Genomic DNA, 23,426 nt, shown 5'->3' with positions numbered 1-23,426 from the left:
CTGGAGCAGACACTTTGGACCATGAGACGGAAGCCAACATGTGGAGAAGAGCTAAATAAATCCCTCCCTCGGTCAACCCTGGACAGCCAACTTCGGAACCGCTGATGGAAATTCATTTCTATCTTGTTTAAGAGACTGTATTTCAGGGTTGTTTGTTACAGAAACTTAGCCTGTCTCCTAAGTGAAACATTTAAATATATGCCCTTTAGGAATGTAAGAGTAAGCATACTTTAAAATTATATAAAGCATAATACATACCTCAGGAGAAGCATGAGAGGCAAAAAAATCTTCCTCTTTCGGTGGAGGGGTCAAAGGTGGAACCACACAGCTATCCAGCCAGAGCTAGAACAAAAACACAAAGCTCTGCTTAGCCCTTCACCTGGCTTTAATGGGTTTTATTTAAGTGTCTCACTCCCTTTCTAGATCTGTTTGCTAAAGATCAGTACTTTCCACTGTTATACTGTCAGTAACAGGCCTATGCAGGGCCCCTGAGCACATTTTAGTAATGTATCAATCCAGTCACTTTTGCGTCCAAACCTTAAGGACGTCAAGTACCAGATTCACAAGCTGTTCCTGAAAAGGAAAGATCGAGGACTTAATTTCTAAGTGCAGGTTCCAAAGTACGGTCAATCCTCATTAACAGTGGTTTCCATATTTGCATATCCACCTACTTGCCACAATTTACTTGTGACCCCCAAATCGGTACTTGAGACCCTTCTGCGGTCCTTCACAGACGTGTGCAGATCAGCAAAGAATTTGAGCCACCCAAGGTACACGTTCCCAGCTGAGATCGAACAAGGTGATGCTCTGCCTTCTCACATTAGCTCTCACACTGTAAACAAGTGTCCTTTTCGTGGCCTATTTAGAGCCACATTTTTCACATTTTTGTGCTTTGTTGGTGTTTTCACTGTTTAAAATGGGCCCTAAGCCTAGTGCTGAAGTCCTACCTAGGGCTCCTAAGCACACAGAGGCTGTGATGTACCTTATAGAAAAAATACAGTGTTAGGTAAGCTTCATTCAGGTATAAGTCATATATAGTGCTGTGGGCAGTGAGTTCAATGTCAGAGTCAATAATTATATATTAGTAATATATTAAATTGTGTATATTATCTATTAAATATTATTATATCCACATGCTATTAAGTATTATATAATTAATTATATAATATTTTCAATAAGGTGTCCTTAAGCAGAAGCCCATGTAAAATAAGGTTATGTATTGCTCTGTTGATGGAAACGTCGTGACCAGAAGCTCGTAGGAACCTAGCCCTCTATTTCCCCTAGGAGTGATGCTTCAGCATTTCCAAATTCAGGGCTCACAGCAACCTCACAGAGCGTAACTTCCACGAACAATGAGAAGCAGCTACAGGTTGTTTCCTTGCAAGAGAATCCTGTTAGAAGGTTTTACTGTCCGGAGTGGTTAAAATCACTTCTTCTACTGAAACAAATGTTCATCTGTTCATCTGAAGGAGGCGATCCAACCCGCCAGCGCCTTACGTCAGTGCCGTGCTTCCGCGTTGCCTGGGAGGCCAGCGACTTGATCCTCTCCCGATAGAGCTGAGCAGCGCGGCTGTTGTACTTGGCCTTGGTGTCGCTGGTGGCACAGCCGTGTTGATGGAAAAAGGAAGACTACAGAGGAAAACACATGAATTAGAGTAATACTGCATTAAATCTAACGCAACCGAAAACATTGCTTCATGTTGTGAAGGAAAATACTATTATATCAATATGCTAGAAATACGCTAGAAAACACTAGTGAAAACAAAATTAAACCACATATTTTACAAAAATAATTTAAACCACACAATTTAGGGGCGCCTGGTGGCTCAGTCATTAAGCGTCTGCCTTCAGCTCAGGTCATGATCCCAGGGTCCTGGGATCGAGCCCCGCATCGGGCTCCCTGCTCCATGGGAAGCCTGCTTCTCCCTCTCCCTCTCCCTCTCCCCCTGCTTGTTCTCTCTCGCTCGCTGTGTCTCTCTCTGTCAAATAAATAAATAAATCTTTAAAATAAAATAAACCACACAATTTAATATAAACCTCTTCTTGTAAAAGGAATGCCTTCCACACACGCAACATTAGTATTTCAGTAAAACTGGACATGAGACTCGCGTTACAAAACAAAATTGCTGGCCCTTCATTCCTCCATTAAAGCACCTCTGTCATTCCAGGTTGTTACTTTAGGGGACACTTTCCACTCTGGACTACTTTTAGTTCATGAGAAATTCATTTCAGTTGGAATTCCACTAATTGGAATTGGTTATTCCAATTAGTGGAGCTATGCTGACCTTCACCTTGCCCAGAACTATCTCTTCATAAACAGAAACCGCAGCATAAGCAAAGCGGTAAAACAAATGCTTATACACTTAAGAGGAAACTGTGTTCAACCACCTCATGAGGGTCCATATATACAGACATGAATTACAGAATTCATATCTTAATTCAGCCAGGTGTTCTAAAAACCTGTATGAGCAACCCAATTTGATTAATCGGATATACTGAAATTTGTAAATGAAGTTTTACATATTTGAGGATCCTTATTTAGGTTTGTAAGAGGGGTTAGGGAAATCTGCTCTTGTAAAACTAAGCTAATTGGACACTTAAAAAGTTATTTTTTTACCCAGAAATTATTAAGTTAGGAATGGGGATCTCATTTGTCTTGTTCGTCACTATATCCCCACACCTAGCCCAGAGCTTTGTGTGGACAGGGTATTTCACAGATTTGGGGATAAACAAGTCACCAGGGCCATCCACTGCCACGCCCTTCCAGCCTTTACTATCGGATAGGGCCCCCCCAAGCTCATACATGCAAACACCGAGCTTCTTTCCTAGTCTAACACGTATTTATGCAAGAAGGGAAACAGCACATCTGAGGTGAACTTACTGCGTTAGCATTTCCTCCAACCTGCATGCATCGCAGCTGAAACCAAGACCAGTTAGCATCCAGCTCTGTAGATCTAAATGGAAAGAATATTCGCTAACGTTAACACATCTTTCCCCCAGAATCAAGCCACTACACTTTGGAAAACAAGAGTTCCGTGATTTTCAGGATCCTGAAGACTTCTAGGCTTGTGTTAACAGTGACACAGGACGCTGGGCCTGCAGGGCATGTGACAGCCGTGCTGGCAGCTCCGGCCCCCCTCGTCCTTCCCAGTGGCCAAGTGTCCGGTGGGCCGGCTGCCCGCTCCCCTCCACGCCTGACCACAGGCAGGTCAGGCCAGGCCCGCAGCACCTTGTGCTGCCCGGACTCCAGCCAGCTTCTCTTCTAGGGCGCAGGGACATGCCAAGCTTCCCGGGGATGCCGGAACCACTCTGACTCCTCGCCTCGCATCCTCAGTGGCTTCTGATCTAAACATCGGTAACGTGTCTCTGCTTGAATTTTTCAGATCAGCTATCCATTTGTCCAGCGTGACACCTAACAGGAGCCTCCGGGATGCTCACAGCTTATTGTCAGATGGAACCCAACGTCACCACCATCAGGGAGGGGAGAAAACTCAGGATTTAGTGCTCTTAAAGGGAAAACTCCAAGTGTCTTCTCCCCGACCACACCTTATGCCCTACTTATCTGTAATCTGAGACCAGATCAGGGCAAGGGAAAGGCAGTAACTGTATTTCTCAACAATAGAAGTTCTCTGAGTGATCACTGTAAAGCAAGATATGATAGTACAACTATGTTAGAAGTCTTTATATCAAATCCATAGGTATGAGCAAAAAGCAAGGCTGTCCGTCATTCAAGAACAGCTTGTCCCACACTAACTGTAAAAGAATGTGGACATTTTTTAATGGGTATAGGTAGAGTACCCTGTACAAAATAGGAAGGTAGAAAGAGGTTTCAGATTCCGAAAGTTCTTTTATGCTGCGCCTCTGTGTACTAATTTCTAGGCCTCTTTGTATTGCTTAACCTTTGTAAATGTTACAATGTTATTTAGAAGCCAATAGCTACTTTAAGGTTAATAATAATACTAATACATATTATCACACATCCATAGGACAAATCCACTTCGCAGCAATACATAAAAAGTAAAATTTAACCCACTCTTTATTTAATCCACCCTTTATAAGCAACAGATTTCCCAAAAACAAGAATAAAATCTTGAAGAACTTGAGGACCAAGCAATGTGACTAAATTACATACCCTGTTCTGAAATCCTTTTTCTGATAAGATCTTGCTCAGTCCCGTTTCCATGGCTCTCCCTCAGTCCGAGTCGGACACCAGCCCCATCCCGTTCTGTCATAGGGTGGCAGTTACCAGCACAGTCTCTGGAGACCAACTGAGAGACAACAAATCTCACCTCTGCCACGACTCGCTGTATGACTTTGGAGTGGCTTACTGAACTTCTCTGCGCCTACTTTCCTCATGTGCAAAGCAGTGATCATTATAATATGATCTATTTCATTCTTGTAGGAATCAAATAAGCTAATATCTAGAAAGTGCCTGGCTCATGGTAAATCCCATATGGCTAAAATTCTCTGCATCACCATCACCATGACCATGTTAACCCCGTCACGCTGTGTCAGAAGCAGCAAGCTCCAGAGGACAGGGATGTCCCGTATTTTTTTGCCACACTCCTACCATAGGCACATAACGGGTATCTGAATTTGGGCTGCCTTAATTATGTCCTAAAACTGGGTCTGCAAGTCCTCGGGTTGGCTATTCAGCCTTACAACTTTTGGTCTTAAACAATCTTAAAAAAAAATAAATAAATAAAGCCAAATATTTCTCTACATGCTCCTTAGAAACGAAGATTGAAACTAATTGTTCCTGACCTGGCCTGCCAGGGATTCTCTCTCATTACACTGGACTTTCAAAATAAAAGGTTCTGATGCTAGTGGACTGTGACAATAGTCAATCTTAAGAGGAAACTTCATTGCTCATGAGTGCCCGACACGAGGAGGTGACTTACTGTAGGTCATTTCTTACCTTTAATTTAGATTAAGACATGTGTGAAAGGTAATAAATAGTCTGTGACAATGCTAAGCAAAACGTAAAGCAGAGGAAGTAAGAAAAGTTGAAGAATTAGTGTCCTTTTAACAAAGTAGCTCTAGTTAACCAACTAGGTAAATGAGAAAACAGGTTTCCCATGACCTCTACAATCCTTATGAGTCAAGACAGGACCTCCTTAACGGTGCATGAATTAGGGACACCTGCGTGGCTCAGGGCAAGATCTCAGGGTCCTGGGATCGAGCCCTACATCAGTCTCCCTGCTCTCACTCTGCTTCTCCCTCTGCCCCTCCCCACCTCGTGCTCACTTGCTCTCTCTGTCTCAAATAAATAATCTTAAAAAAAACCCTGCATGAATTAGCTTCACTAGTGGCTGCCAAAGTCAGTATTTTTTCGTTAAGTAGAACATTTAGATTTTAGAAATCAGAAGGAATCTCACCAAATAAACATGACAGAGTTATCATGCAATGAAAAGTTTTAAGGGCACCTGGGTGGCTCAGTTGGTTAAGTGTCTGCCTTCAGCTCAGGTCATGATCCCGGGGTCCTGGGATCGAGTCCCACATCAGGCTCCTTGCTCTGCAGGGAGCCTGCTTCTCCCTCTCCTCCCCACTTGTGCTCTCTCTCACTATCTGTCTCTCTCTCTCAAATAAATAAATAAAATCTAAAAAAAAATTAAAAAAAAAAAAGAAAGAAAGTTTTAAATGGAATTTTACCCATTTATCAAGTTAATCTAGACGTTTCCTCGCAGACAAGCCCGGGAACAGCTTCCAGGCAGGCAGCTGTTTGTAACTGGCCTGACTGCTCGATAGAAGGCCATGGGAGGTGTCGCCTTCCTACACTCACATCACAAGACCTTCTCCTCTCGCATCCACTGGGCAGGCACCAGACAACCTGGCCCTTCCTTCAAGGGAAGGAAACAAGACAAGGAGAGGCAGTCGAGGATGGTGCCAGGACTCGGGCCCCCAGCAGCCCGCTGCAGCGCCCTCTCTCCTAACGCCCACCCTGCACTGCCAGGCCAGTGTCTCTGGGCACCTGCTGCGCCTGGGGCCCAGAGCAGACTGCCCATGTTCACCCTTCAACGCCTCAGCAGTTAGGACAGGCTCCGGCCTGGCAGTCAAGACCCTTCCCAATGTCAGCCAAATCTTCGCCCTTGGAATCCTTTATCACCTCATTTTCCTACGCATATAAAAATGAGCTACTACACATGTCCCTTTTTCCAGCCTCTGTACCTTTCCTTAAAGTCTGAGTGCTGACCTCCTTTTCCCTGCCTTGTTTCCATTATCAAAATCTCACCGAAACTTTGAGGTTGACTGCAAGTGTAAGTTACCTCCTCCTTCAATTTGGACCAATCTTCCTCAGAAGTAGATGCGGTACTGTTTCCGTGTCCTGGGTGGCACTTGACAGTCTGTCCTCTTGTTCATGCTCTATTTAAGCCTGTCCCTGCCCACCCCCAGCCCACTGCAGGGAGGACTAGATTCCATTCACCTTTCATAAGCTCATGAAATACTTAACAGTGAACCTGAGAAGAAAAGAGCTGAAGGGAGAGGAGCACGGTGCAGAGGGCAAGCCCCAGGGGGCGGTGGGCTGGGGCCAGTCCAGTTACGTCCACTCTGCTCCAAGTGGTGGTTGGCCATTTCTGTGATGCCTAACCCACCTTTCCCCTGTTGGTTGGCAAAAGCAACAGTTCATAAATTTTTTCCTTTGTAAAACTGTTGACTTGAAAAAAACCCAAATCTCCATTTAAATAAACATTCCACCCAAGCCATCTGTTCATGCCTGGGGAGCACAACAGTGAGCATGAGGGTATGTGTGGGTATGTATGTGTGTGTCTGCTGGGGGTGGAGAGAGGAAGAAGAGGAGAAAGGGATTTGAGAGGAAGGACTTTTCACTTCTTACTTTATGAGCTTTGGGACTGCTTGGATTTTTTTTCCCACTGGGCTAATGTTTGTAATTGTTTTAACCAATAAAAAATGTCTAAACAGCAAACCTCCACCTCTTAAAAACAAAAATCCTACCCTTATCATCCTTGACCTCCTCTTGCCCAACTCCTAGACTGCTGGCCTCCAGTTATACAGGATTTTTTAACAACTGTTTCTGAATCACTTATAAACATTGTGATTCATGGTTATATTTATCTTTTTAAAGACTAGTCATTAAACCTGCAGCAGCCCAAGTAGACTCTGCTGTCTAGCCTCATTAGGCTTCCGGTCGGTCCTTCCCTCACCCAGGAACACGTCAGATTTCCTGGAATGGTTTAAACTGGAGGTGTGCTTTGATGGTGAGGCAAAGGGAAGGCCAGATTATAATGGGCGGGATTCAGCTGAGAGGAAGAGAGGAAGAACAAAGGAAGACAGCCAATTATAAATTGTCTTATGTTCACTGGTAACAACTGATCAGGGGCTGGTCGGGGGTTGGGGGGGCGGGGAGGACATTAAAAGAAATTTGCCTTGGCAAGTAAATACCTCAACATTTAAAAAAAGAGACAAGAACAGGATAGTGTATTCAAAATATTCTGGGACCAGCATGTCTAAGAAAAAAGAAAAGACAGGGCGCCTGGGTGGCTCAGTCAAGCATCTGGCTTCAGCTCAGGTCATGATCCCAGGGTCCTGGGAAGCCTGCTTCTCCCTCTCCCTCTCCCCCTGCTTATGGTCCCTCTCTCACTGTCTCTCTCTCTGTCAAATAAATAAAAAAATTTAAAAATCTTAAAAAAAAAAAAGAAAAAAGAAAAGACAAGAAATGGATAGATACTCTGAAACCAGGAAGAACATGCAAAAGAACTCCCTTTTCTAATTAATTACTTATGGAGTTATACAGCTATAAATATTTAGCCCATCATGCCTCTACGAACTGATTTCTGAAAAAAGAACTCACGAAAGTACAACAGGAAAGGTTTTTTTTAAAGTTAATATATTAAAAAAGAAAATTAAGCTATTACTTTTACTACACAGTTTTTATGCCATCATATAAAATATCCAATCAAAATTATAACTGATTTTATCTTATAGGAACTAATGCTTTTCTTTTTTAAGATTTTATTTATTTATTTGACAGAGAGAGCGAGCAAGCATAAGCAAGGGGAGTGGCAGGCAGAGGGAGAAGCAGACTCCCCACTGAGCAGGGAGCCTGATGTGGGGGCTTGATCCCAGGACCCTGGGATCATGACCTGAGCCGAAGGCAGACGCTTAACCGACTGAGCTACCCAGGAGTCCCCGGAACTAATGCTCTTCATAGTAATCACATTGTATCAATATTCCTTAAGTCATAATATAAAATAAAACTGCTCGCCACAATTCCGAAGAGCCTGCCTGCCTCTGTTGGTTCCTTCCCCGGAAAAAGAAGCGGCAGGGGAACAGATGAACTGGTTAGAGGGGGTCAGCAGTAATGGAGATCTGAGCCAGGGCTGCTCAGGGGTGCCCTGCAGAATGTGGTCTGGCCAAGGCCCATGGGGGCTGAAGTGCAGGCCTTGCTCAGCTTCTAAGTCCTGAGCCTTCCTAGGGATCCTTTTATTATTTCCATTTATTTTACTTCACACAAGGGCACTTTGGCCCCCCCACTGGACTGTAGGGCTGTGTTCAAGGGGGTACACACCAAAGACCCATCAAGGCTGCTACCAGACTGTTTTGAGTAGAAGATACATACTTGCCAGAAGGAGCCAATGCAGCCCACGTCTGCAGATAAAAAAAGAAAGACTTTCTTTCTACAAGCATTTGAAATTGCCACCAAAATTCATACAAAAATCACCCACTCAGGCTTTGTGAGATAGTGACCCTGGGAGCCAGGGCTGCAGGACTGTGCTGGATGTATACCCATGCTATAATGAGGGCTTCTCGCCCTTTACATCAGCTCTCCTCCTGATGGGGCGTGTGATGGACCCACAGCACCCCGATCCCCTTCTATCACGAGTGTGTCACAGTAAGATTCCTCTGAGCTGCCGGTTATTAGAAGGTGATAAAGGGAGAAGAAGAATGTTTCAAATCCTCCATTCTAGACTCCATTGTCAGCACCGCAGCCTCAGGTCCCTGACACCGAGCTCTACAGAACAGTAACTGAAGAGAAAATAATTCATTTTCCCTGTTCATCTAATTATAAAGATTTAAATCTCTATAACTCATAGCCAGCCTCTCATTCTACTTGACGTCAAAGCAAACATGAAGGATAAAGGGGAAAAAGACCTGTGAAACAACAGGATCACTCCCACCCACGGTAAGAGAAGACACACTTACCGAATAAAACTCAAGTGAACGCCGAGTGACCGGTGTGACCCTGAGCAGTCGATGCAAAGAAACACCCCATAGGTTACACTTGCCCAGCTAGGATTCTTGGCACCACAATCAAAACACACCTGGAAGAAATTTCAAAATTCAGTTATTAATTAATTCATATTAGCCAAAAGGGGCATCTCACAGGATACAATATAGAGTTTAGCTTGAAAGTGACTTCACCTTTACACTTTTAAACTGGTTATTATGAAATCGCTCACCTAGGGGCACCCAGGTGGCTCAGTTGGGTAAGCGTCTGACTTTGGTTCAGGTCATGATCTCAGGGTCCTGGAATCAAGCCCCGCGTCGGGCTCCCTGCTCCGTGGGGAGTCTGCTTGTCCCTCTCCCTCTGCGCCCGCCCCGCCCCGCTCATGCTCTCTTTCTCTCTCTCAAATAAAATCTTTTAAAAAAAACTCACCTAGATTTTTTTAAACCTTAACTTTCATTTCTTTTATTATCCTATTATGCGTAACTATATTATATTCATTAAGCATCAACAGGGCTCCTACCAGGCCCTCACACACTAGCCAGGATGTCCCCCTGCTGGGAACACTCAAGGCCTTGCGGCCCTCTAGCCGGTGGCAGCCCTCACATGTACTCCTTCTGCCCCCAGCCAGACGCGACAGCAGGTGTGGGAGCCGCCCTCGCTTGCGCGGGGTGGTCTGTGACCAATAATGAGACCGAAGTGCCAGTAGGTCATTTCTGAGATTAGGTTACAAAAGACGCTGTGGCGTCCTTTCTGTCTCTTGCTCTCTCTCCCCCTTGGATCACCGGCTCTGGGGGAAGCTAGCCGCCATGGCTGGAGGACTCGTGAGCAGCCCAGTAGAGAGCCTCAAGCGGAGAGGAACCGAGGCCACGGGTCCAACAGCCAAGTGAGGGGTGGAGGCCGGCTAAGCTCCACGTGAGCGAGCTTGGGAGCGGGGGCCCCAGGCTTCAGAGAGGGCAGCCCCAGCCGACAGCAGGACGGCAACCTCGTGAGACCCAGGGCCTTCCTCCCTCAACACTGACTGAAGCCAAACGTTCTTCATCTGATAGCATCTGGCAACAGGAGCATAAAATGACTTTAAGATACACAGAGTTTGTCATGGAAATTACTATTTATAATTAAAGTCAGAAAATTCCACTAATAAGAGAACACTTCATTTTTTTCCAGAAAAAGAGCCCCATATTTTAGATACACTTTATAGACGGAGCCTCCTATGTGAAGGCTGTTCCAACTCTAGTCATCGAGAAAGATCTGGCTTCTGGCCTTCTGAAGGCAACACCAAAGTGAAAACATGAGCAGACTGTCCAAAGCCCCTCAGTGTGGCAGGCTCACATTAAGTATGCATGGACAGTGGGGTTGGAGAGACACCTGACAGGGAAGGTGCCGGTCCATTCACTTCCATCCAATTCCATTCAGTGTTTCTGGATTGCCTGCTGTACACCAGACGCTATGGCAGGCACTGAGGTAGTCAGAACTATCTGGTCTCCCAGACTCCACAAACACTTGCCGAGTCCCCACCCCCTGCCAGGCCATGTGCTCACTGAGCAGTGGGAGAGAAGGACACCAGGACATCAGAAATGAAGATGCCCTATGCACGTAGAGTAAGGAATCCCCTTCCATGGGACACCAGACAGTGTGACCAACCCTGCCCATGTGCTGGGTTGCCTCCTCGGCAAGAGGCCATCTGTAACCCCCCACTCTCTCAACTAATAGTTGTGCACTTACTACCAAGTAAGTATCTGGCATGCATAAAAGTGGTTCAGGAAGGGTCAGCCCGCATGGAGCCCATGTATGGAGCCCACAGTCTAGCAGGCAAGACAATTAGTTGTAAGTTGAAAGCTGGAAGCAAGGACAGGATACAAAAGGTTCCCCCCTGCCCCCCCAAAAAAGACAGGGTCCAAGAGGCAAACTGAAATCTCAGGAACTGAATCTTAAATTGCAGTTAGTGGCAAAAGGCCGTGTAGGGAACGGCCCTGTGGGGAGGGGTGACAACAGAGATGGTGCACAGCCCAGAACAGGCAAGACCTGAGCATCCCTCCTGAGGTGGTCTGGCGGCAAGGCTGAGCAGAGAGCAGAGAGCCTTCTAAACATGCTGGCCTCAGCACCCTCCTGACCCACCAGCTAAGATGAGCAATTGCCAGAATGTAGCTCCACGAGCGAGGCCAGGGGCCCTCTCCCGCGCGCCGGAGCTGAGCACTGAGCCCGGCACAAGCAAGCACTCAGTACACCAAGTACAGGGAGTGGGACAGTTCGCAGGGGTGCTGGAGATCGGCAACTGTGGGGCCTGAGTTCAGGAGGCAATAGGAAATACACGCCTGGCTCTCACGAATGCTGGAGCAGGAGACTGTGCTTTAAGTGTGGGGACTGCACTTGGTTTTGATATGCAACCCCAAACCGAAGCTGAGACATGGTTTTCTAAGCAGAATATCACTTCCTATGGTGATGAAAAATAAATGCCTTGGGCACCTGGGTGGCTCAGTCAGTTGAGCGCCTGACTGTTGATTTTGGCTCAGGTCATGGTCTCAGGGTCCTGAGATCAAGCCCCACGTGGGGCTCCACGCTGCTTAAGATTCTCTCTCCCTCTCCCTCTGCCCCGGCCCTGCCAGAAAAAAAGAAAAAGAAAAGGAAATGCCGCTGCTTAACAGTTTGCTTTGCCTAATGATGAGAGTAAGTACTAGAGAAACAACAGCTAATGTTGAGTGTTTATTCCCTGTCAGGCCTCGCTACTGACCAACGGAACCATCCTAACATCCCCGTAAGGAGGTATTCTTATTGTCCCCATCGAGGCCAGCTGCTGGGCGTGTGTGGGAACTGTGTGGCTGCCCGGGGCCCCACACTTAGAAAAGCCCATGGCTGCTTAATGCTCTGCTGTCTCATCTTGACATTCTCAACACTTTTTAAACAAGGGCCCCGCATTTTCATCTCACACATTTTGTATTCTCTGCAAATTATGTAGTGCAGTTCTCATCCCCATTTTATTATTTAAACAATTTTTTTAAGATCTTATTTATTTATTTGTCAGAGAGTGAGCGAGCGAGCACTAGCAGGGGGAGCGGCAGTCTAAGGGAAAAAGCAGGCTCCCCGCTGAGCAAGGAGCCCGATGCAGGGCTCGATCCCAGGACCCTGGGATCACGACCTGAGCGGAAGGCAGACGCTCAACTGACTGAGCCACCCAGGCGTCCCTCTCACCCCCATTTTAGAGAAAACTAAAGACTTAGGAAGTTAAGCATCACCACTGAGGAGTGGTATCTTGGGGACTCGACCCCAGGCGGTATGCCCCAGAGCTCACTCTTCACCTCTCACCACACTGCCTCTCTCTCACATGGCTTGGCTGGCCGGGTTGGCCGTTATCTGTCTTCCGCCCACTAGACTCGCAGCTCCCCGAGGTCTCCCTCTCCATCAGAGTGCCCCACTGCTCTGAGCGCCCAGCTCACTACAGCTGCTCAACCGATTCTTGTTGACAGAGTAACTCAAACAATCAAGCAATAAAACTGAGGAACATGTAGAGACAAGGAAGGATTCTCAAACTAGAACACTGACCCTTCTGGGTTAAAACCTTGATCCAGAGTACATATTCATCACCCATGAGATGAAGAAACCAGATAACATAGTCTAAATGTAAACACAGGTGTTCCTCTTGAAGTACCTTCCCTGTGTATCTTACAGCTCTTTTTTATAGCCCCTTCTGAAAAATGCTTCCTGTTCCCCAAGAGTTCCCCCAAACTCTTCCATATTATTAAAACTAGATTCATCTCTACTTAGGTAATGGTTTCTTACTAACAATCAAATGAAAATTCTTAATCAAGAAATGTAGCACAAGACTGTGGAACATTACTGGAAAAGCATTTTCGCCCCATGCTTTTATTAATCCTATTACAGAGTATAAAATTTTCCATGGGGGTGTTGTTCGTCATAAAGATCGTTAACAAAAAAATGGCTGACGCTATTGGACGACTAGCACGTGCAGGTACGGCTCTAAGTGCTTCTCTTGGATTTTCTCATTTAATCCTCCCAATAACACTCCGAGTTAGATCCTGCTCAAGCCTCCATTTCCAGAGGAGGAAAGAAGGCACAAAGTGGTCAAGTAAACTGCGCAAGGTAACACAGTCACCAGCAAGCCCACACGAGTCCCTCAAAAGTGTCATGAAGACGATGACTTCTTATTTAAAAGAGGGCAACTTTCCTTTGATGAATTCAAAGAGAACACACATTGGTTTTGAGATAAAGCAGACAAAAAATGTACTTCTACACTGCTAACTGCAGATCCTAATCTTGTCTACCTATACAGCAACCACACCCTATAAACAGGTTAATCTAAAGTGAAAATCAAGAAAACAGCAAAGAAATTAGCATTAGACAATTCCTGAAGCCTTTCTCCTCCTGACTTTCCTACACTCATCAGGTATCACCTCCAATAAACTCTTTCCTTTCTCACTCCTCTTACAACCTGTAAAAATATGGGCTCCCTTCCACCAAGACTTAAAGACATCTAATTTTATAAAACTCAGGATCTTTCTATGCCATGACATCATGACTCATGACCATGATCATTAACAGCTGTTCACTTTGGAGGTGACAGTGGGGACCAGACAAACTCCTGTCACAAGAGGGGAAGGGAGAGTCCACGCTGACACACTGACAGCCCTTTGCACTCTCCAGGTTCCAGCCTGACCTGTGATCCTCCGTGGAGGGTGTCACTTTAGCCCGATGTGTCATCACAACATCCCCAGCCAGTCGCGAAAGTTGTAAAAGTCACAGAGGAGAACCACCTCTGGAGACAAAAAAAAAAAAAAAAAAGGAAAACCCCAACCTCCAAAAGAGACCCAAAGGGAAGACAGAGAAAGGGTCCGTGGTGGGCCTTCTTAGCAAGAGGAATGAGCTGGAAGCCACTGCAGAGACCACTTAGTCGCTTTATCAGACAGGGAAACTGAGGCTGCCATCAAAGGGCACAGGGGACCAACCAGGCTCCAACAGGCACCCCAGGGGAACCTCAGAGGTCAGCTCCAGGGTGTGGAGGGGGCCAGTCGAGCTCTCCCAAGCGCCCAGCGCTGCCAGCTGGAGTCTCGGGGCCGGTGCGTGCCTCCCAGCTGGGTCACAGGCGGCCTGCAGTGTCAGCCCCGCTCACAGGCGCCCCTGTGGGTGCACCCCAGCCCTCTCTCGGCGGGGGGGTCCCCGAGCTCGCCTCCAGCTCTCTCAGAGCTCACGGGGTCCACTCCGCCACCCCCAAAAGCAGCCGCCGTGTGCGCTCCCCCGCCCGGTGTCAGGAACCCCAGGTGTGTGCCCCCGGCCCCCGGGGCGCCCAGAGGCTGTCGCCTCCCGCCCCCGGGGCCCCCAGGTGCCCGCCCCGCCCAGGACCCCGGTGTGCGCCCCCTCCCCTCCTCCTTGCTGAGGCTGGGGGCGGCGCGCGGCCCAGACCCAGACGAGGCCCAGGCGCCGCGGCCGCAAGTGCGACGTGTCACAGGCCCGGCCGGCTCCTCCTCCCGCGGCCGCGGCCACTGCCGCAGCGGGGGCCGCCCGCGGGGCTCGGCACGGACGCCCGGCAAGGCTGAACACGCCCGAAGGCCGTTACCTTGTTGGTGGGCACCGAGCGGAGGCGCTTGAAGATGGTCAGGATGTCCTGCTTGCTGGGGTCCCCCATGGTCACCAGAGAAACGAGGGGCAGCCGGCCCGGCCAACCGGGAAGCGCCGAACAGGAGCGGTTGCCGCCTCCCGGAGAGAGACTGCGGCCGAGGGGGCGGGGCTGCGCGTGACGGCCAGGCCCCGCCCCGCCCGGCCCGGCCCCGCCCCGGCCCCGCCCCAAACCGGAGCTCGCGCGCCGCTCTCTTCTCGCGGCCCTCGCTCAGCTGCACGCTGGCTCCGCCCGCTCGAGCCCCGCCCCTGCGCTGCCCGCGCGTGCGCAGAAGCCCCGCGCAGCTTCTCCCCGCGGGTCCCGTGGTTCGGTCGGGTATGCGGAGGACTGAGGCTGCGGTCGGGTAGGCTTGCCTCCCGCGCGCTCGGCCGTGGGACCCGCCACCACTTGGGCTGGTCGGTCGCCACTTCGACCGACGGACTGCTTGCTTGGCCGAGGCCTTGTCACCCCGTCCTCGTGAGGGCACAGAACCAGTCCCCCCAGGTGGCAGAGTAGGAAACGTGAGGGGAAGGACCTACCCGCCACCTCCGGCCGCCCGCTTTTCGCTAGTGCCCACCCCTGCGTTTTCTGTTTTTTGTGGTTTTTTGCATTAAGCTAAAGCCGAGCCCTGGGTGGGAAGCTTTCATCGCCCGAAAATTGCTTTTCTTAAAGCACCTGTTTGGGTATCAGCTCAGAGAGAGAGCAGTTCTCTTGAGGCTTAGTCCCAACTGGTGAACACAGACCAGAAAAGCCGCGGGACTTTTCCCCGCGCCCCGGGCTGCGACCCGCCCTGTGGCTGACGTTACAGAAGGGCTCGAACTCGTGGAGAAAGGTGCCTCCTTTACTGTCGTGGCTGTGGAGCCGCTGGAAAAATGTCTCCTGAGGTTCGGTGGCGCAATGCAAGGAAAACAGGTTTACCTTGGCTCCAAGGCTGATTGAGCCCGCTCCTTTCTAGCTCGGGGACCTTGGTCGAGTCATTTCTCTTCTCCAAAACCGGGCTTGCTCATCTGTACAATGGGGCTAGAGAGAAAGAATCCGTGCTGAGCAACGGGGGGAGAGCAGCTTCCCCGGGGGAGCCCCGGAAAAGCCTTTGACGGTGCTTTTCTGCTTTTAGAAGCTAGGAATGCCCTTTGGGGGCGCCTGGGTGGCTCGGTTGTTAAGCGTCTGCCTTCGGCTCAGGTCATGATCTCGGGGTCCTGGGATCGAGCCCCACATCGGGCTCCCTGCTCCACGGGAAGCCTGCTTCTCCCTGTCCCACTCCCCCTGCTTGTGTTCCCACTCTTGCTGTGACTCTGTCAAATAAATAAATAAAATATTAAAAAAAAAAAAAGAAGAAGAAGCTAGGAATGCTCTTTCAACCTGTCTGGTTAGATGCCCTGGGGGAAGTTGGAAGTTTGCAAGGAGGTGGACTCAGATAAACCCAGGGTTGGAACTTTTCCAAGGAAGGGAAATGTATTGCCTAACAGAAAAATTAAGTTACTTTTGCAGATAGCTGCGACTGAAAGTTCTTAAGTCAAAGTATATACCCTTGTAGTCTGTGTCCTGTCATAGTGATGCAGGCTGGCCTGTCCAAGGACCCAGAGGGAGTCCCGTGGGACCAGCCAAGAGGGTCCATGGTTTTGTGCAGGACGGAGATCAAATGTGAACTGAGAGGAAGTAAGAGCAAAGTTTATTAAATAGCGTAAGTGATAAAGCACAGCAGACAGTGTCTGGGAGACTCAGAAAGGAAAGAGAGTTCCTTGCTTGGGGTTGGGGTTTTTATTGAGGATCATGGTCTGGTGTACCTGTCTTAGCCCAGAACCCGTCAATCAAAACAAGGACAAGGGCTCCGGGGTTCTCCATAAGTCACTTATGCCCTGGAGACAGGGATCTTGGCATCAAGGTATCTGGAGTCGGGTCTTGGAAAGCCTACATGATGACCCCTCCCAGTCACTCCTTGGATGATGTTATCTATGGTGCCGGAAGACTCCAAAGAAATCATTAACTCCTGGGCGCCTGGGTGGCTCAGTTGGTTAAGCGACTGCCTTCAGCTCAGGTCATGATCCTGGAGTCCCTGGATCGAGTCCTGCATCGGGCTCCCTGCTCGGCAGGGAGTCTGCTTCTCCCTTTGACCCTCCCCCCCCATGTGCTCGCTCTCTCTCATTCTCGCTCTCAAATAAATAAATAAAATCTTTAAAAAAAAAAAAAAGAAATCATTAACTCCTTGACCATTACAAAGAGGACTTATATTAAGGCATGTATAAGGCGGGGGTGCACATCCTAGCAAGAGCCGAAGCAGGAAAACGAGGAAAAAGGCAGTTTTTCTCCTGGGGTCCTTTCAGTTTCCCCATCTTGATACTAGTTTGGCCCTCCACAGAACACCGGGCATTTTTATGAGGAACAGTCATATCCTTTCTGATGGGAATGATGATGACTATTTGGAGCTGAAATCTGCCTTCGGCTCAGGTCATGATCTCGGGGTCCCGGGATGGAGCTCCGCATCGGGCTCCCTGCTCCACGTGATGAGCAGAAGGCAAGCTGAGGACAAAACACAAGCTGACACCCCACAACCCCTTCCAACCCCCACCCCCCCACCGTGAGATACGTGTGGCATTCCTCAGGCACTCCTAGCTGCCCCAAAACTAAGAGAAGGGAAGAAAACAAATGGTTAACTGATAAAGCTCACAGTCCTGCAGGACTGGAGTTTCCATCTGCTTACCAACGTCTTAGTGATAGACAGGGAAAAAGCATTCTTATCAATAGCCTAACTTCCAGAGACCCATAACTCAATTTCCTGGAGCCCTAACCTCACCGTCCATGAGTGATGTGGGAAACAGAGGCAGAAGGAAATATAAACAAAGTTAAGTTTCTTTAAGACTTGCAGCCTATTGACAAGGACTTGTAATAGGAAGAGTGTAACATTCCTCCAGGAAGCTCCCAACTGTCTTCAGGTTAATGCCTTACTGGAAGGAAAAGCAACCTTAACTCAGCAATCGCCAGGCCTCCGTTATCATGTAAATCTTCTTTAGTATAGCAAAGTCCTTTTGGCTACCTCCCTTTTCCTGACGTCCCCCAACTCCCAAGTATATAATCAGCCACCCCTCACAACCCTGGTGCAGGAGCTCTTTCTGCCCATGGGTCCTGCCCCGGTGCTTTAATAAAATCATCTTTTTGCACCAAAGATGTCTCAAGAGTTCTTTCTTGGCCGTCGGCTCCGGTCCCCACCAACATTCCAAAACAACATCACAAGGAGCAGGAAAAAAGTGCAATGAAGTACAGAGTCTATGGGAGGAAAAATACTGTTTGTGTATGCACATCACTGGCTCATCTCTCATCTGCTTAAGTGTTCTTTGTAGAACTTATTACCACCTAATACAGTATGTAATACTATGTATTTCCTCCCTTCAGCTGAATATAAATGTACTGAGATCAGGTCTGTCTTGTCTACCTCTGTCCCCAGCACCTAGAACACGCCTGGCACATAGTGTGCATTAAAGAAAGATGTGTGGAGTAGGCTTAGAATGTAGAAAGCTACAAAAGAGTGTCACTCCCCACATGATGAGAACAGACTGGATCATCTACAAAATCATAGCTTTTCTTAAGCCTGTCAAATGGCTAAGGTTGCAAATTACCCAAGTAAACTGAATTCCGAAGAGAAACTGATGAAGTTTTAGAATATAAGTGAGGTCCGGAGCCGACGACCAAGAGAGAATTCTTAAGATGTCTCTGGTGCAAAAAGGTGGTTTTATTAAAGCACGGGGACAGGACCCGTGGGCAGAAAGAGCTGCTGCCCTGTGGTCTTGAGGAGTGGCTGATTATATACTCAGGAGTTGGGGAGGTGAGGACAAAGGGGGTGTCCAGAAGGACTGTCATATGCTAAAGACTCTCAGGATACTGGAGGCCTGGTTATTGTCAAGCCAAGGCTATTTCCCCCTCTAATGGGGCACTAACAGGAAGACAACTGGAGGTTTCCTGGAGGAATGTTACGTTCCTCCTATCACACGTACCTGTCAATGGGCTTCAGGTTCAAAAGAAATCCAATTTTATTTACATTTCCTTCCGCCTCAGCCTCCCTTAATTTTATGGAGGGGAGGGTGATGTTAGGGCTTCAGGAAACTGAGTTATGGGTCTCCTGGAAGTTAGGCTATTGATGAGAAAGCTTCTTCCTTGTAAATCACTAGGACTTTGTAAACTGAGGGAGACTCCTGTCCTGCAAGACTGTGATCTCTATCAGTTAACCGTTTGTTTTCCCTTTAGGGCAGCCAGGAGTGCCTGAAGAATGTCACATAACATCGGGGGGGGGGGGGCGGGTTGCGGGGTGTCAGCTTCTGCTTTGTCCTCAGCTAGCCTTCTGCTCCATCAAAACGAGCGTCCCCAAAGGTAGATGGAACACAAGAGCTCCTTCACCTTTGGTAAAGCATAGGAGAAAGGTGACGCCATCCAAGTGGGTAAGAGGAAATCAGTCAAAATTGTAATGAATTCGTAAAGGCCAAGTGTGGGCTGGCACGTCAGTTTGAAATAGCTTGAGGCCTCAGATACAAAGAGTTTACATTCATTCACAAGCTCTTTTCCATGAACCCCCACCAGAAATTTTTCTTCATAAGAAAGCTGGAGGCAGAGACTTGAGAGAAACCCCTTGGGGAGTCCGGTCTCCAACTCTTGGGGGAGGGGCACAAAACCCCACCCACATCCCTTCTGGAAAACAAAAGCAGCAAATTAACTCTCCCTCAGGGTTTGGGAAAAGATGCATTCCTGCCAAGGGAGGAGCAGAAGCAAAGTCCAACGATCCCAAATCCAAAAGAGAGTAAGAGATCCTCTCACCCTCAAAAGAAGACAAGCAAAAATTCATTGCTACAGATTTAAGAATAACAGAATACAGGGGCGCCTGGGTGGCTCAGATGGTTAAGCGTCTGCCTTCGGCTCAGGTCATGATCCCAGGGTCCTGGGATCGAGCCCCACATCGGGCTCCCTGCTCAGTGTGGAGTCTGCTTCTCCCTCTCCCTCTGCCTCTCTCCCTGCTCATGCTTTCTCTCTCTCTCTCTCTCTCTCTGTATCTCTGTCTCAAATGAATAAATAAAATCCTAAAAAAAAAAAAAGAATAACAATACACAAGGAACCAGCCTTGAGGCAGGTCCACATTGCTGTGTATTGTGCTCGCTATTTATCTTTTATGAAGACACACTGGTGCGCCTTGGCCAAGTGAAACAGCGTTTAGTTTATTTAGTTTATTCAGTGAAATAGGAACTTGCCGGAAGCTAGATGCCACTCTAAGGAAAAACTAGACTTGCCTGGACAGTAATACGATGAATCACAAAGTGGGAATAGGCACAGATCTTGCCCCTTGTCCCCGAAGGACACCAGTGAACTTCAGTTAGGGCTGAAGAGAAAACATGCGAATGCTCTTCGGCCATTTCTGTACAGATCGGGTTCATTTGAAAATGAACGCATGGAATCATGAGCAGCATTACCTGATTTCCACAAACCCCAATACTGCTCAGGCCGTGCACACTTGGAAATTCACAAATGCCCCATTTTAAAAGGTAAAATATTTAAATAATGATATTTGCTTGTTACTGAGTTGATGTTATTGATTGATTTGTTAAAAAATTAAGCTGATACCATTACTTCCTTTAATGGGATAGAGGATTGGGTGTAAAAATTGCTCATTGCTATAATGCTTGCAATATTAAAATATTAGCAAAAATAATTGCAAAAGGAAATGAAAACTTATGTTTATACAAAAACCTGTACCTGAATGTTCATAACAAATGCGTTTGTAATCCTCAAAAGCTGGAAACAACCCAAATAATCCTTCAACTGGATTAGCAAACGTGGTGAATGCATTCCACGAAGACTACCTACAGTAAGAAGGAACCAACCACGGATGCGTGAAACCCCATGGATGAATTTCAAATTAATTATGTGAAGCAGAAGCAGGGAAGACAAAGCTGCATGCTCTATGATTCCATTCACAGAACATTCTGGAAAAGGCAACACTATGGAAACAGAAAACAGGTTAGCAGTTTCCCAGGGCTAAGGATATAAGGAAAGGTTGAATTACGGAGGAGCCAGGACAAATTTGGGCAGTGATGGGACAGTTCTGTTTCTCGATTGTGGTGGCGGTTACACGACAACGCGTTTGTCAAAACTTGACCGTACCCTAAATGGCGTGCGTTTTACTGGATGTAAATTATACCTAAAAAATGAAAAAAGAAGGGCGCCTGGGTGGCTCAGTTGGTTAAGCGACTGCCTTCGGCTCAGGTCATGATCCTGGAGTCCCAGGATCGAGTCCCGCATCGGGCTCCCTGCTCGGCAGGGAGTCTGCTTCTCCCTCTGACCCTCCTCCCTTTCGTGCTCTCTCTCATTCTCTCTCTCGCAAATAAATAAAAAAAATTTAAAAAAATTTTTTTTAAATGAGATGAATGTTTCTTTTTTTCTTTTTTTCTTTTTTAATTTATTTGAGAGAGAGAGAATGAGAGCACATGAGAGGGGATAGGGTCAGAGGGAGAAGCAGGCTCCCCGCCGAGCAGGGAGCCCGATGCGGGACTCGATCCAGGGACTCCAGGATCACGACCTGAGCCGAAGGCAGTTGCTTAACCAACTGAGCCACCCAGGCGCCCCCCCCAAAATTTTTTTTTTTAAATGAAAAAAGAAATGGGAAACAAAGCAAATGCTCAGCGATATGGGACTTATGGCCCATGGAATATCACACGGCCTGTAAATGTTCTATTTTTAAGTTAAGCATGTTTAGGTACGTGAGAAAATGCTTGTGAAAGGTTAAGAGAAGGAAGCAGGGTGCCACACCACACCTACAGTATGAGCCCAATTTTGCGAAACACACACGTTGATGACACCACAACAGAATACATGCCCTACACACGTGCACGTATGGAAAAAAAAGACTAGAAAAAATACGCCGGATTATCAGCAGTGCTGCCTCTGGACATCCGGACCATGGGTGGCTTTGTTTTTCTGAATACTTCTGCTTAGTTTCCAAATTTCCATCTGAACCTTTGTTCCCTTTACAATTGAGCTTCAATCATTAACATTGTTATTGGAAAATGCTGTATCGAGGGGCAGGAGCGGCCGGGCTGTCTTGACCTGGAGGTGGCTGATTAGCTGCACACAGTCGCTTGTCACCTCCCCAGGGGCCACGCAAGGGGGCCCCGCGGTGTCCGCCCATCAGAGTGTTTGTTCTCCTTTCCTCCAAGAGAGTGATGTTACGTAGGCAGTTCTTCTGTTCATCCGTCCCTTCTCCCTCGTTCCTTTCCCAGTCCTTCCCGCAAAGGATTTGAAGAGGTCCGAAACAATAGAACCCGAATTTCACGGGACGGGCCAAAATGGATTTCATTTCATCTTTTCCGTTTGGCTCCAGGAGTGAGAGAGAGAAGGTCTGGGGCTGGAGGTGAAGGGCTCTGCACCGATGAGCTTGCTGTTGACAGTGCGGTCGGGCCAGTGCCGTGATGAGCTGCTCAGAGCCCCGAGGCGGGTCTTTCAGGACCGGCGGCTCCCTGGTGGGGACCTCTAGTCCTGGGAGGTGTCACGGAACAAGCGCCGCTGGGGGGCCGCGGCGGAGGGGCGGGGGGAGCGGCGCATCCTCGCCCTCGCAGTCCAACAGCGCAGCCTAGTGGGCAGGGCCTGTACTGCACCTCCCGCGTCTGAACGCTCGCTCGGCCGCGTGGCGGCTGTTGGATCTTGGGCAAGTCACCTAACCTCTCTGTGCCTCAAGCTCTTTGCCTGTAAAACTAGGAATGATAACATGTACCTAGTTCACGGGGCCGCTGTGAGAATCCAGAAAGTTAATAAACGTTGAAGGGTTTATTTATTTATTTATTTATTTTTTAAAGATTTTATTTATTTATTCATGAGAGACAGAGAGAGAGAGAGAAACAGAGGGAGAAACAGGCTCCCTGCTGAGCAGGGAGCCCGATGCGGGACTCGATCCCAGGACCCTGGGATCATGACCTGAGCCGAAGGCAGACGCTCAACCATCTGAGCCACCCAGGCACCCACGTTGAAGGGTTTAGAACAGGATCTGGCACAGACTGAAATACAAATGTTAACTGCTCTTGTTCCCATTTTATCAATGAGCAAACCAAGTCTTGGCGAGCTTAAGTATTTCAGTCAGGCCCACGCAGCTAATTAAGGTCACACAGGAAGTCCAGTCTGAGTGCAGGGAATACTACCTCCTAGTCCACGCTTTTAACCATCGGCTTCATTTTTACGCCTTTGTAAGACTGTCGTTGAGTTTCAGAGAAGAAAAACATCTTCCGTCGGATTCTGGTGTGGAAACGCCAGCCTCCCTGCGTACAGTTTCATACATGGATGAATACGTGGCTTGGGGGAGGCGCTCGTGCTGGGTGACCGGTTGGGGGAGGATTTGGGAGTCTCCCTCTGAGGTCGGCTTGCGTGGGGCTGGCATTCGGGCTTAGACTACCTCCATAACCACGCTCCCCGGATTTGTGTGTGTTGTCAAGCACGCTCACACTCGAGACCGCATACGATCGTGAAAGAGAAAAGATAGGAACCACGTTCCCCTTTTCCAGATGAGGAAACGGAGCGCCAGGCAGAGGGAGGGGCTTACCCGAGGACAGGCAGCTCATCAGTGACACTGGTGCCCATCTGACCCCGGGGGGACACCTCTCCTTCTGCCAC

At 48.2% G+C, this 23,426-nt stretch overlaps 1 protein-coding gene across 5 annotated transcripts in view; it reads right to left on the bottom strand.

Moving 5' to 3' along the window:
* ARFGAP3 (ADP ribosylation factor GTPase activating protein 3) overlaps positions 1-14,918 on the bottom strand; it is a 69,609-nt gene extending 54,691 nt beyond the window's left edge. For 3 of the 5 annotated variants that reach the window (XR_010411295.1, XM_064590522.1, XM_064590523.1), the window contains exons 1-5: positions 14,754-14,917; positions 9,163-9,281; positions 2,882-2,954; positions 1,498-1,629; positions 259-342 (exon numbers count right to left, since the gene is read on the bottom strand). Coding sequence is in view for 3 of the 5 variants with exons in the window: in XM_064590522.1 (XP_064446592.1) it covers positions 259-342; positions 1,498-1,629; positions 2,882-2,954; positions 9,163-9,281; positions 14,754-14,822 (477 nt within the window). In the remaining 2 variants the exon portion in view is untranslated. Of the gene's footprint in view, positions 1-258; positions 343-1,497; positions 1,630-2,881; positions 2,955-9,162; positions 9,282-14,753 lie in introns of all 5 variants that reach the window. The other 2 variants (XR_010411296.1, XM_064590521.1) reach the window with 1 other exon arrangement.
* Positions 14,919-23,426: the final 8,508 nt, after the last annotated feature.

The sequence above is a fragment of the Mirounga angustirostris genome, unplaced genomic scaffold (genome assembly GCF_029215605.1).
Source record: "Mirounga angustirostris isolate CCGP_5_RB_7025 unplaced genomic scaffold, mMirAng1.0.hap1 SCAF_5, whole genome shotgun sequence".
NCBI classification, from domain to species: Eukaryota; Metazoa; Chordata; class Mammalia; order Carnivora; family Phocidae; genus Mirounga; species Mirounga angustirostris.
This window is presented reverse-complemented; position numbering and strand designations above follow the sequence as displayed.